The sequence below is a fragment of the Dasypus novemcinctus genome, chromosome 1 (genome assembly GCF_030445035.2).
Source record: "Dasypus novemcinctus isolate mDasNov1 chromosome 1, mDasNov1.1.hap2, whole genome shotgun sequence".
Lineage (NCBI taxonomy): Eukaryota > Metazoa > Chordata > Mammalia > Cingulata > Dasypodidae > Dasypus > Dasypus novemcinctus.
The window spans coordinates 94214393-94227822 of record NC_080673.1 but is presented as its reverse complement, the minus strand read 5'-3'; the positions used below and the strand labels follow the sequence as shown (position 1 = coordinate 94227822).

At 33.2% G+C, this 13430-nt stretch overlaps 1 protein-coding gene across 7 annotated transcripts in view; it reads right to left on the bottom strand.

Annotated features, from left to right (window-relative positions):
• Nucleotides 1-13430, bottom strand: part of TBCK (TBC1 domain containing kinase) — a 445069-nt gene that overhangs the window by 228761 nt on the left and 202878 nt on the right. For all 7 annotated transcript variants that reach the window (XM_058294468.2, XM_071215231.1, XM_058294462.2 and 4 more), the window contains exon 23: nucleotides 2775-2950. In XM_058294468.2, the coding sequence (XP_058150451.1) occupies nucleotides 2775-2950 (176 nt within the window). The remainder of the gene's footprint in view (nucleotides 1-2774; nucleotides 2951-13430) is intronic.

Genomic DNA, 13430 nt, shown 5'->3' with positions numbered 1-13430 from the left:
GAAAGACTGGTCTCTTCAACAAATGGCACTGTGAAAACTGTATGTCCACATGCAAAAGAATGAAGTTAAGCCCCAACATCATACTATATTCAAGAATTAACTTTGACTGGATTAGGAAACGAAACGTAAGAGCTAAAAACATAAAACACCTTAGAAGAAAATAGGGAAAACCTTCATGACCTTGGCAATAATTTTTTAGGCATGTCACCAAAAGAATGAGGAGCAAGAGCAAAATTAAATAAAATGTACTTCATCAAAATTAAAACTTTTGTACTTCAAAGGATATTATGAAGAAAGTGAAAAGACAACTTACAGAATGCGAGAAAATAATTGTTAACCATTTATCTGTTGAGGTGTTAATATCCAGAATATATAGAGAACTGTTACAACTTAACAACAAAGAGGCAAACAACCCAACTAAAAATGAGCAAAAAACTTGAAGAGATATTTCTCAAAAAAGATACACAAATGCCAATAAGCATAGAAAAAGATGCTCAACATCATTGGTCATCAACGAAATGCAACTGAACACCACAATGAGATACCACTTTACACCAGCAAGGATGGTGTAAATACTCAAACAAGTATTTGCACACACTGTTCATTGCAGGATTATTCACAATCACCAAAAGGTGGAAGCAAACCAAGTGTCTATCAATAGATGAATGGATAAACAATATATGGATATACACACACACACAAAAGAATTCAGTCATTAAAAAATAATGAAGCTCTGATACATGCTATAACATGAACCTTAAAGACATCATGTTGAATAAAATAAGTCAGACAAAATAGGACAAGTATTGTATGATCTCTCTTATATGAAATACTTAGAATAAGCAAATTCATAGAGACAGCAAGTAGATTTCAGGTGGGTACCAAGGGTATGGGACTATTGGGAAAATGAGAAGTTATTGCATACTGTGCAAGAGTTTCTGTTTGAGATGATGAAAAAGTTTTGTTAATAGATGTTGATGATGGATGCATAATATTGTGAATACAATTAATAATGCTGAATTGTACATCTGAAATGGTTAAAATGGGAAATTCTGAGTTGTATGCATGTTACTACAATAAAGAGTTAAAAAAATCTACTTAATTGTATACTTTAAAAGAGTGAAATTATGGTAAGTGAATTATACCTCAATTTGAAAAATAAGAGCACATACTGTAATGTTATATAGACCTGAATTTCAATTTTGACTTTACTAGCTATGTAAGTTATCAATCTCATTGTGGGCTTCAGTTTATGCTCCCATTATAAAAAAAGAATAAATATCTTTATAAAGTAATTTTGATTATACTTAGTTTCTTGTGAGGATTAAATTACATATCTATATTTTAAAAATAGAGTATATTTCCAGTCATACACCAAATAGTCAATAATTCTTAATTTTCTTATTCTCTTATTTTCACTCAATTTTTCAAACTTCCAATTCTGCCTTATTACTTTCTATGCTTATTTACTCCCCCTTCATTATTTGCCATCACCAAAGGAAGTCTCAACTATGAAGATGGGACACCATGGGAACTTTTCTTCTGAGAAGAGGATACAATTCAAAATTTGCAAAAAAGAAAACTATGAAATGATTTTTTATTTAGAATTGTTGCATTTTAAGGCTTCAAGCTATCATATGGCCATCTAAAACAACCTTTAGTGGATAAGTGAGTTCTTTTACCAAAATCTGTTACATGGTAGTAATATCTTCTGCAGGAATACTTTAGTATTTGAGAACTTACTTTCTCTTAGAGAAACTTATTCAATTTTTTTGACAACTACAATGCAAATATTTATTTTCTAGTATAGATTCATATTCTTGTCTTATCTCACAAGACATTTTATAAATTCTTATAATTTTTCACATATAAATTCATACAGCTCTTTTCTTCTTTATCGTCTGTATTTCTGGAGGCAGAGACTATGATTGCTAAAATTGCTTTGTAGTCAACCATGAGCAGAATCATGTTCCTAAGTGTCTCCAATAAACATAATTTGTGGTGTTAAGAAAATGTTAAAACATGGATATACTCAAATACTTGGAAACATGAAACAATTACAGAAAGTACCAAGGGGAATTGGGAAATTTAAAAGAACATATAATTGCAAAATATACCTAATCACAAAATCTATTGCTTAACATACATGAAATAAAAAATGAAAAAAAATTAACATCATTAAAACATTTATTTTGTATAAATGAAAATGTATCTTACTAAGTTTATTAAGGGATCTCAAAAACTCTATATACATATTAATTTTAATTCAATTTCATGGGAAAAACATATTTTTGGTAATTTAGGAAAGTTGAAACACATGAATTATTATAACTGAAAATGTGGTTGACCTACAAAGCCGTTGCATTTACTAAGAATACATATTGTAGAAAATCTGAGCTGCATTGTTTTTCAAAATGCTGTTTCTTTGACCAAAGTAGAACAAGTAATGGCATATTCTTATAGTTTTAACAACTCTTTTTCTGTTTTTATAATTACTCTTTTGTTTCTGTAATTCTTTCATTTTATAACAGGCTGATACTACGATTGCATAACCTGGACCAGTATGTAAAAATAATTGTTCTAATTATATACCCAAATAGACATAAAGGTTTTCTGAAAAATATATGACTACGATGATATTGAAAATAACTATGTTAAGAAGGGCATAAAAGTATAAAAGATAATATTATTAAGCAGAAGTAATGACACTAGGGTATATTAATTTTAACATCCATTTTCTTCTAAATTTGTAACCTAAATTTGCTAATACATACCAAATCTGTCTTTGGAGGATCTGGACCCTCAGAAGAGGAATAACATGTTGAACTTCGGACTCCACTGCTGTCAGAAGTTGGCTTTGGAGGCTGTGCATGCTGTCTATATGTAGCACTTTTAGGAGTCCAACAAAACAGGTTGATTGATTCTCGTACACAGCGTTCAATGTCAATTTCTAGACAGAAAAGTTGAAAAAGTAAAAGAAGTAAATGTACAGAATTAGAATTGCTATATATATATAAAAACACAATCTTTTCCTAAATGCATATAACCAAAAAGCATATGATTAAGATGATTAATTAGAAAAGATGCCATGTAGATATTAAAAAGCATATTTATGACTGGAATGATACTATCTATCTATATATGTAAATACACACATTTGTATGTGTATATTTTTATTTGATATTACTATCTACTCATATATACATACACGTGTATATGTTTCTGTGTGTTTGTATTTCAGGACATCATTAGTTAAACATCATGGAATATAACACATCTCCCTATATAAAACTTATTTACCCTGATAATTACAAAGAGGTTGGGATGATTGGAATTTTGGAATGGGCAGGAAAGTTTCAGAAGATGACTCATCATGACTTCTAGTAAAGTCTAGTAAAAGTTTCATTTCTATTTTAGAGAAGATGAAAAAGAATCAGCAGATGTGGCTCAAGCTATTGAGCACCTGCTTCCCACACTGGAGGTCTCAGTTTGGTCCCTGGTCCCTTCTAAATGCAAAAACAAACAACCAGCAAACAATCGCAAAAACCAACTCAGAGGAGCCTATGTGGCTCAATGGTTGAGTGCTGGCTTCGACATATGAGGTCCCGGGTACAATCCCTGGCTCTGGTACCTCATCAGGGCAAATTAATCCAACTCTCATTTCAGCATTTCTCCCTGTTTTTTAAATAATTCCTTGTGTGCAGTGCAGAAAGCTTTAAGTAGGGTTTCATTTGGAGAGAGATGAAGTGCTCTTAATAAAAATAACCACAAATTTTCATTGAAGATTTCCTTTTCCCTCTCAGACTTGAAATGTAAGCATCTTTGATATAGCAATAATATTCAGAGGAAAGCATTACAATACCAATTAACTGTTTGTATCTTTTTAAAAATTTTTATTGAATTTTTTATTCCCTGCCCCCTTGCAGCTTTTTGCTTGCTCTCTGCTTTCTGTGTCCATTTTATGCACGCTCTTCTGTGTTTTCTTTTATTTTTTTTTCGCTTGTCTCCCTTTTAGTTGCATCACCTTGCTGAGTTGGCTCTCCATGATGCTTGCAGGCTGGTAGCTCTCCGCAGCATGTGGGCTAGTCTGCCTTCACAAGGAGGCCCCGGGATGTGAACCCAGGGCTTCCCACATGGTAGACAGGAGCCCAACTGACTGAGCCACAGCCGCTTCCCAGTTGTTTGTATCTTTTGATGGGATGGTAGCTCATCTGGAGGCTAACATTCCTGTGAGGGGGAGTTATCCAGGGAAAAGTGGAGAGATTAAAGACAAGAGAAGTCCAATAAGTTGATGGGGATGAAGGAAGTTAGCACTGACGAGGCTTTCTTTTTTAAAATATTCCTAACATCAGCAATTGGCAGACATTCTTTTATGTTTTAAGAAAGGTTAAGTATTTTCACTCAGATAAGCAATGAAAAAAACATATTGTTTTAAAGTGCAAAGGAAGAATATCTATTTTTTTTTTTATGAGTGACCTTTTTTTGGAAAGTAAATATGACTTTAAGTAATCTCCATTTCTACTGAAGATGAGGAAACTAAGACATAAGGAAACTATGTGACTTTTTGTGTTAACTGTGTGTGTTATCATGAGTAGAATGACTTCAGTTATGAAAGGGTTATAGAGCATCTTTGGCCATTTCACAATATATTTAGATTTAGAGGATTGCACGCAGGCCTGGAAAGCCAGTTACTCGTTTAAGCATTCTTTTATCCACTATTAGTGATTTTTGCCAAATTCATAGCTTGTTACCTCCATGGTTACACAAAAAAGTCAGATTTCTGTACTCAAAATGCTAATCCTAGCAGAAAAACCTAATTAAAAAAAAAGAAAGCTAAAAAAGTTTTGAGATGTGGCTCTATTTGAGTTAACAGTGCAATATAGTGAAATGTATTTTTTTTTAAAGTTCTATAACATTATCAATTTGATATTCCACAAAGAGAAGAATACAAACACTAAGGAAAAACATCAAAGTGTAATATATGCTCTTCTACTCTGCTTAAGAAGGAAGAAAGATACTCTATTCACTTGAGAATGTTTCCAATTAAAATAGTTAAAATAAAAGTGGCAGCTAAAGAGAGAAAATACCCGATCACCTGAAAAATGGTTATCTAACATTGTTCAATCTCTGATGGAAAATCATTTTGGCTCATAGATTTCGCATTCACAGTGCTCAAATCAGTTTGATACATCTGTCACTCACATAAAAGCTTGAAGTCAAGGCAATGATCCAGATCAGAGGTTGTGATTCAGCCATTAAATCACTGGTTATGAAAATGTTATTTGTATTTGCTTCCCAAACCCTACCAATAACATAAAAGGTTCACAGTGAATTTTGAAAAGTTACTAGTGTCCACCCCAATTCTACCATGATTGTTAGTACTGGAAAATATTCTATTCTCCATTTACTTGATACATGCTACCTCTCCATCATAAAGTCCTTTCAAAGGACTTTATAATTAAAATATGAAAAAGTGCTTTGTAAACTGTACATCCCGGCACTACTCTTTTCCCATCTTGTATTATAGCTATTTATATATAATATTGTGAATAAAGCATGTACACTGGAGTCTGCTTTCCTTGGTTTGAATCCAAGGTCCATGAGGCACTAATTTTATACCTTCAGGCAAGAAAATTTCTCTAAATCTTGGTTTGTTCATTCTCATACATTACTAATGTTTCTCCACAAAACTATCAAACTATTATCAAAAATGATAAAAGACCCTAACATGTTTCCATTTGGGGGAGGACAGTTGGAAAAGACATCTGTTCTAAAGCCCTCTGTTCTCTTGTTTTTAACTCCTATGAATTTGCTTCCTAGATCTATTGAATAGCTATTGTTTCAGGGCTTCTCTTTACTATCATTCAATTCTTTTTGACTCTCTAATATTTTATTCCTAATTTTATGGGTAAGACACTACTTACTCTTTCTTGATTTACTTCATCATTTTGGTGAAGCACACCTGCCAGTAGCTTCTAAGAAAAGGTACACAGGAGGCAAATTATTTTGAGATCTTCCATGTCTCCAAATATATTTTTTTAAAGATTTATTTTCTCCCTTTCCACTCTCCTGCCCTGCTGTTTTTGCTGTCTATCTTGTCATCTCTTCTCATTTTCTCTCCTCTAGGATTTACCAGGATTCAATCCTGGAGACCTCTGATTGGCAGAGAGGTGCTGCACTTTGCCTTGACTCTCCCCTTGTCTCTCTTTTGATGCATCATCATCTTGCTGTGTGACTCACTTGTGTGGGACACAGGCTCACCATGTGGGCACTTGTGTGGGCACTTGTGCAGGGACTGGTTCACCATGGGGGCACTCGTGTGGGTACTGGCTCGCCTCAAGGGCACGCTTTCTCTTCTTCTTTTTTACCAGGAGGCCCCGAGGATCAAACCTAGGTCCTCCCGTATGGTAGGCGGAAGCTCTATCACTTGAGCCACATCCACTTCCCTCCAAATATTTTAAATTCTGTTCTTAACTGATAGTTTGGTTAGGCATAGAATTCTAGGTTTGAATTTTTTTTCTTCAGTGTTATGAAAGGCAGTGCTCCAGAGTTTTTTTTTTTAAAGATTTATTTTTAAAATTTATCCCATCCCCCATTGTTTGCACTCACTGTCTGCTCTCTATGTCTGCTTATTGTGTGCTTGTCTTCTTTTTAGGAGGCAACAGGAACCAAACCCAGGAACTCCCATGTGGGAGAGAGGCTCCCAATGGCTTGAGTCACCTCCACTCCTGCTTGTTGTGGTTCTCACTGTGTTTCCCATCATTGGTATCTTCATTGTGTGTCATCACATTGTGTCATCTTGTTGCATCAGCTCAATGTGTCAGCCCGCTGTCCTGCTCATCTTCTTTAAGAAGCACCAGGAACTGAACCTGGGACTGCCCATGTGAGGTGGGTGCCCAACTACTTGAGCCACATCTGCTTCCCTCCATAGTCTTCCTCTGAGAAGTCTAATGCAATGCTGATTTGAGATAATTTGAATGTGATTTTCTCCCTTTCTGTAAGCTTTTAGGATCTTTGATGTTCTGAAATTTCATAAGGATATAATATATTACTTCATTACACTGGGAATTTAGTATTCCCTTTGTAATCCTTTAAGAAAATATTTCATGTTCAATGTCTGTGATAATTTCTTCCTTACTTTTTTTCCTTCTCTCTTCTATTATAAGGATGTTGTACTTCTTGAATTGCTTTCCCAATAATTTTGTATTTTTCCTTTCTTTCCATCTGTATTTTGGTTCCATTCTCCAGGAGATTTCTTCAATTTTATTACCTAACCCTTTTATTATGAAGTTTATTGAATTTCTAAATCATTATTAATTTCTAGTAAATCTTTTTTTGTTCTGTTACTTAAAATAATAATGTTCTGTTTCTTTCTTCACTGCAATATCTTCTAATTATCTCTCTGAGAATAAAATTGATTAAAACTAAGGAACTAATTAATTATTTTCACATTTTCTTTTTCCTTGTATTGTCTTTGTTTCTTCTGAGTTATTTTATTCAGCTCATATTGGTCTCTTTCAGTTAGAGGTTTTCCTTAGAGGTTTGATACATGACTCTACATATTTAAAAGCACCAAAAACCAGTTTGGAAATTTTGTATGTATGGGCAGGGCTTGTTGACTGGTAGATTCACTATAAGGTAACTTGGTGGGCACATGGTCATTTTGTTAGAGTACAACAAAATAAGGTATTTATCCTTCTAGGACATTCAGCTTCTCCATAGAAGAATTCTCTGATCTCCTGCTTGATAGGCCGAAGCCCATCTGCCACAATCCTGGGAACAGACTATGGGAAAGGACTGGGAGTTGTAACAATTTACATTTACATGCTCATGCTCTCTGACATGCCTACTGATTCTGAGTCTTAAAACTCTGATTCCATTATTCCAAACAAAGCCCTTCCAGATTTACTGTTTATATGGTCACACTTCTTTTGTAAGTACTATCTTTAGTTTGCAAAAGATATTAAAACAATGAAATGGTTAGGAAGGGTTTGAAGCCTAACCCACTCATGTCCCACAAAATGATAGTTGAAATATTTGCTCAAAAAGCAGCATGATAATAATGGTGTACTAGAAAGAGTATTACTTTGAGAGGCAGCATGATCTGGGTGTGAATTTCAGTTCAATTACTTACAAGTTTGTGTAACTCTGGCCAACTCAGTTTTCTGCATCTGTGTTTCTCTATCATAAAATAGGATGATATTACTTAATTCCTGGGGGCATTATGCAGTATAATTTTCCAGCACATAGTAGGCACTCAATCAACATTATATCTCTTCTTCCTTATTTATATTTAGCAGCATAAACACAAGCCAGGTGCTTTAGAATAGTTATGAGAAAAATATATTAAGAAAATACAAATTGGTAGGAAAATTTAAAACAAATTAGGAACAAGAGCAAACAGAAAGCCACAAATAAGTTTTCCCAATTTTCAAAGTGGATTGACATGAGAGATTATTACAATGATGTTTAAGCATTTGGATGACAAGGTCACAAGAATGTGCTGCAAACAGGTAGGAGACTGTATTTGTGCAAAACCTAGGCTTTCTTTGTCCATCAGGAAAGAAAGTTTTCAGATTATCAAAAATTTAATTACTTTATATACACTTTCAATTATAAGGCTTTGGCTAAATTGGTAGGCAAAGAAAAACACCTGAATATTATAAATTTTCAGATATATAAAACAAATAAAAAATTTTAGCACTTCAACTGAGAGTAAAGAAAGTATAAGCCATTCCAGTAAGTCTCCCATCTTGTTTTAAAACCAGTTTAAAATATAGGCAAATTTTTAAAAATTCTGAACTTAGTAAATTTCTCCATAGACATTGCCTTTTAAAATATATTATTTTCAACTTTCAAAAACTCACAGACTCTGATTATTGTTCAGCAATAAAAAGAAATGTGCAATCAAGCAAAAAAAAAAAGACACGGAGCAAACAACTGTATATTGCTAAGTGAAAGAAAGCAGTCTGAAAAGACTGTACAATATGATTTGAACTTTATGACATTGTGGAAAAGGTCAAAATATAAAAACAGTAAAAAAAAATCAGTTGTTTCCAGGTATACGGATGTTTGGGAAGGATCAGAGGGATGAATAGATGTAGGACGGGATTTTTAGGTAGGTGTTACTGTACGATACTGTAATGGTAGATACAAGACATTATGCATTTGTAAAAACCCATGGAATTGTACAAAACAAAGAGTAAACTCTAATGTAAACTATGGATATTCTTTAATAATATATCAATATTGGCCCACATATTTGTAACACATATTTGTAACAAATATGTTATACTAAGGTAAGATGTTAAAAATAGGGAAACTAACAAGGGAGAGAGTGTATATGAGAACTGTCTGTACTTTCTGATCAACCTATACCTAAAACTGCTCTATAAAATAAAGTTTATTAATTAAAAAAAACCAAGTACAGGAATAACAGGGAAAATGGCAGAATAGGTAGCTCCAAGGGCTCATCTCTCCACAGAAACACCAAAAAATTGAGCAGATCCTGTTATTTTCATTTTAAAAGGATTAAATTTTCTTATCAAAAGTCAGAGATTGACACAATTATATATTTAAAAAGGCATGACCCAGCTATATTTGGTTTATAAGAGATTTACCTCACATTCAGACACAAGTAAGTTGAAAGGAAAAGAAAGGAAAAAAATATACCATGCAAATAGAAACCAAAAAAAAAGCTAAGGTAGCTATGCTACTGTTAGATAAAATAGACTTTATATGCCAAAAACTGTTAAGAAGAACAATATACATATAAAGGGGTCAAGTCAACAAGAAGATAAAACAACTATATATATATATAAAATGGAGAATCCTCAAAATACAGGAAGCAGATGTAATAGAGGATCCTCAAAATATATGAAGCAAATGTTGACAGATTTGAAGGGAAAAATATACTTGTACATTAATAGGAGACTTCAATATTTCTTACATCTAGACAAAGATCAGTAAGGAAATGGAAGACTAGAATGATAGTACAAACTAGCTAGACCTACCATAGATATATAATGATCCATACAAGAGAAGCAAAACATACATTTTTCTCTATTTCACATGGGTCATTCTCTAGGGCAAAATATTGAAATCATATAATGTATCTGGTCCAACCTCCATGGAATGATGACAGAAATCAGTAATAGAAGGAGAAAAGGAAAATTAAAATAAGGTGGAAATGAAAGAACACAGTCTTAAGCAACAAATGAGTAAAAAAAAAATCACATGGGAAATTAGGAAATAGCTTTAGGTGAATGAAACAGAGACAAAATATAAGAAAGTTTATAGAATGCAACAAAGGCAGTGTTGAGAGAGAAATTTATAGCTCTAATTGGTTATATTAAAAAAAGGATGATCTCACATCAGAGATCTAACCTTATTAATTGGAGGATCTAAAAAAAGGGGAAACTAAACCCAAAGGAAATAAGATTAGACCAGAAAAACAACAACAACAAAAAACCAATAGTGAGGGAAGCGGCTATGGCTCAATCAGTTGGGCTCCAGTCTACCATATGGGAGGCCCTGGGTTCATGTCCTAGGGCCTCCTTGTGAAGGCAGGCTAGCCTGAACACTGCAGAGAGCTGCCGGCCCAGGCCCCGTGGGGTGCTGCCTGGCCCACAAGTGCCACAGAGTGCCGCTAGCCTGCAAGCACTGCGGAGAGCCTACTCAGCAAGGTGACACAACAACAGAGATAAGAGAGACAAGCAAAAATGCAGAAGAGCGCATAGCGAACGGACACAGAGAGCAGACAGCAAAAAACAAGCCGCAAGGCGGAAGGGATAAATAAAAAATATATACAGACACAGAAGAACGCACAGCGAATGGATAGAGAGAGCAGAGAGCACGCAAAAAGCTGCAAAGGGGAAGAGGGGATTAAAAAACTGTAAAAAAACAAAACAAAAAAACCAAGAATAAGCAAAACCAAAAGTTGGTTCTTTGCGAAGATCAATAAAATTGAGAAACCTTTAGCAAGACTGACAAAGAAAAGAGAGGACTCAAAACTAAAATCAGATATGAAAGGGGAACATTATTACTGACGCCACAAAAAAAATAAGGATTATAAAAGGATACTATGAACAATAGTACACCAACAAATTAGATAACATAGGAAATGGACAAATTCCTAGAAACACTCAACTACCTACACAAACTCAAAAAGTAATAGAAGATGTCAACAAACCAATAAAAATTAAAGAGGTTGATCAGAAATCAAATACCTCCCAAAGAAAAAAAATCCCAGGACTAGATGAACTCACTGGTGAATTTTACTGTATTCCTAAAATAATTAGCACCAATACTGCTCATATATATTGAAGAAATAGAAAAGAAAGGAATACATCCTAACTCATTCTATGAAGCCAACATCACCCTAATACCTATGTCAGACAAAAGATACAAGAAAATTATAGACCAATTCCCTTATAAATATAGAACAAAAATTCTCAAAAACAAAGAAACCAAAAAACAACTAGCAAACCAAATCCAACAGTACATTAAAAGAATTATACACCATCAACAAGGCACTACAGTAATAGAACAAAAGAAAAAATCACTTGATCAACTCAATTGATGCAGAAAAGATATTTGACAAAATCCAGTTCCCTTTCTTGATAAAAACACTCAGAAAACTAGGAGAAGGAGAAAACTTCCTCAACGTGACAAAGGTCATATATGAAAAACCCACAGCTAATATCATACTCAATAGAGAAAGACTGAAAGCTTTCCCTCTAAGAAACAAGACAAGGATGTCTACAGTCACCACTGTCATTCAACGTTGTACTGGAAGTTATACCTAGAACAAGTAGGCAATAAAAAGAAATGAAAGTCATTCAAACTGGAAAGGAAGAAGTAAAACTTTGCCTATTTGCAAATGACAAAATGCTATATATTGAAAATCCTGAAAAATCCACAACAAAGCTATTAGAGCTAGTAAACATATTCAGCAAAGTAGCACCATACAAGATCAACAGGTTAAAATGACTTGTATTTCTAAACATTTTTAAGAGGAAATTTTAAAAAGTTTGCTAATAATAGCAATGAAAATAATCAAATATGTTGGAATAAATTTATCTAAGAATGTAAAGGATTTGTCCCTGGAAAACTATGAAATACTGCTCAAGGACCTCAAAGAAGACCTACTTAAAAGGAAGGACATTCTCTCTTCATGGATTGGAAGATGAAATATTGTTAAGATGTCAATTCTACCCAAAGTGGTTTACAGATTCAATGCAATCCCAATGAAAATCTCCAAAACCTTCTTTGTGGAAATGGGTACATTCGTACAGAAGGGTAAGGGGCTCTGAATAGCCAAAATTTAAAAAGAAGAATGAGGTTGGAGTGTTCATACTTCCCAATTGTATTCAAAACAGCTTGACACAGGCATAAGGACAGACATATAAAACAATGGAATCAAACTGAAAGTTCCAAAATGAACTCTAACAAACTCCTAAAAAAAAATAAAATAAACAGGAAACTCAAATCTACAGGAAGAAGTGAACAACATTGATAATGGTAAATAAAGTATTAATAATTATAAAAAATAATTATTTTTCTTTTGTTAATATATATAAAAGGCAACTATTTAAAGAAAATAAAAACAACATTATACTCTGGAGTAGATTACAAATGTAGATGTAAAATATACAACACCACAAAGTATGGAGGGTAATGGAATCATACTTTTACAAATTTCTTACATTTTTTTATTAAGTCATATAATATAAATTCTCAGTAGACTGTGACAAATTAGGGATGCAGATTATAGTCCCTAAATCAATGACCAAAAAATTACACAAAAGATAAAACTAAAATCAATAAAGGCAATAAAACTAAATGTTTAAAATATTTGATTAATTCAAAGAAGTCAGAAAAGCAAGAAGAGGAACATAGTACAGAAGGGGCAACTAGAAAATGAAACCAACCACATGAATAATTATATTAAAGGTAAATGGATTAAACATCTATTTAAAAGGCAGAAAATATCAGAACAAGATACAAATATATGCTCTCTAAAATTGAAACATTTTAAATATAATGTCACAGGCAGATAAAAAATAAAATGATAGAAAACAATACCATATTAAATTAAGTATAAGGAAGCTCACCTAATTATATTAATTAGGCAAAGCAGACTCTAAAGCAAGGAGTATTACTGAGATAAGGAGTTCCATTTCATTATGATAAAAGATTCAACCCATCAAGATGATATAGCAATCCTAAATGTATATGCATTTCATAAAAGAGCTTCAAAATATAGATAGAATTAAGGGTGAAATAGAAAAATGCACAGATGATACAGCAATTCTAAATGTATATGCATTTCATAAAAGAGCCTCAAAATATAGACAGAGTTAAGGGTGAAAGAGAAAAATTCACAATCATGGTTGGAGATTTTAATACCCCTCAGTAATTTATAGAAA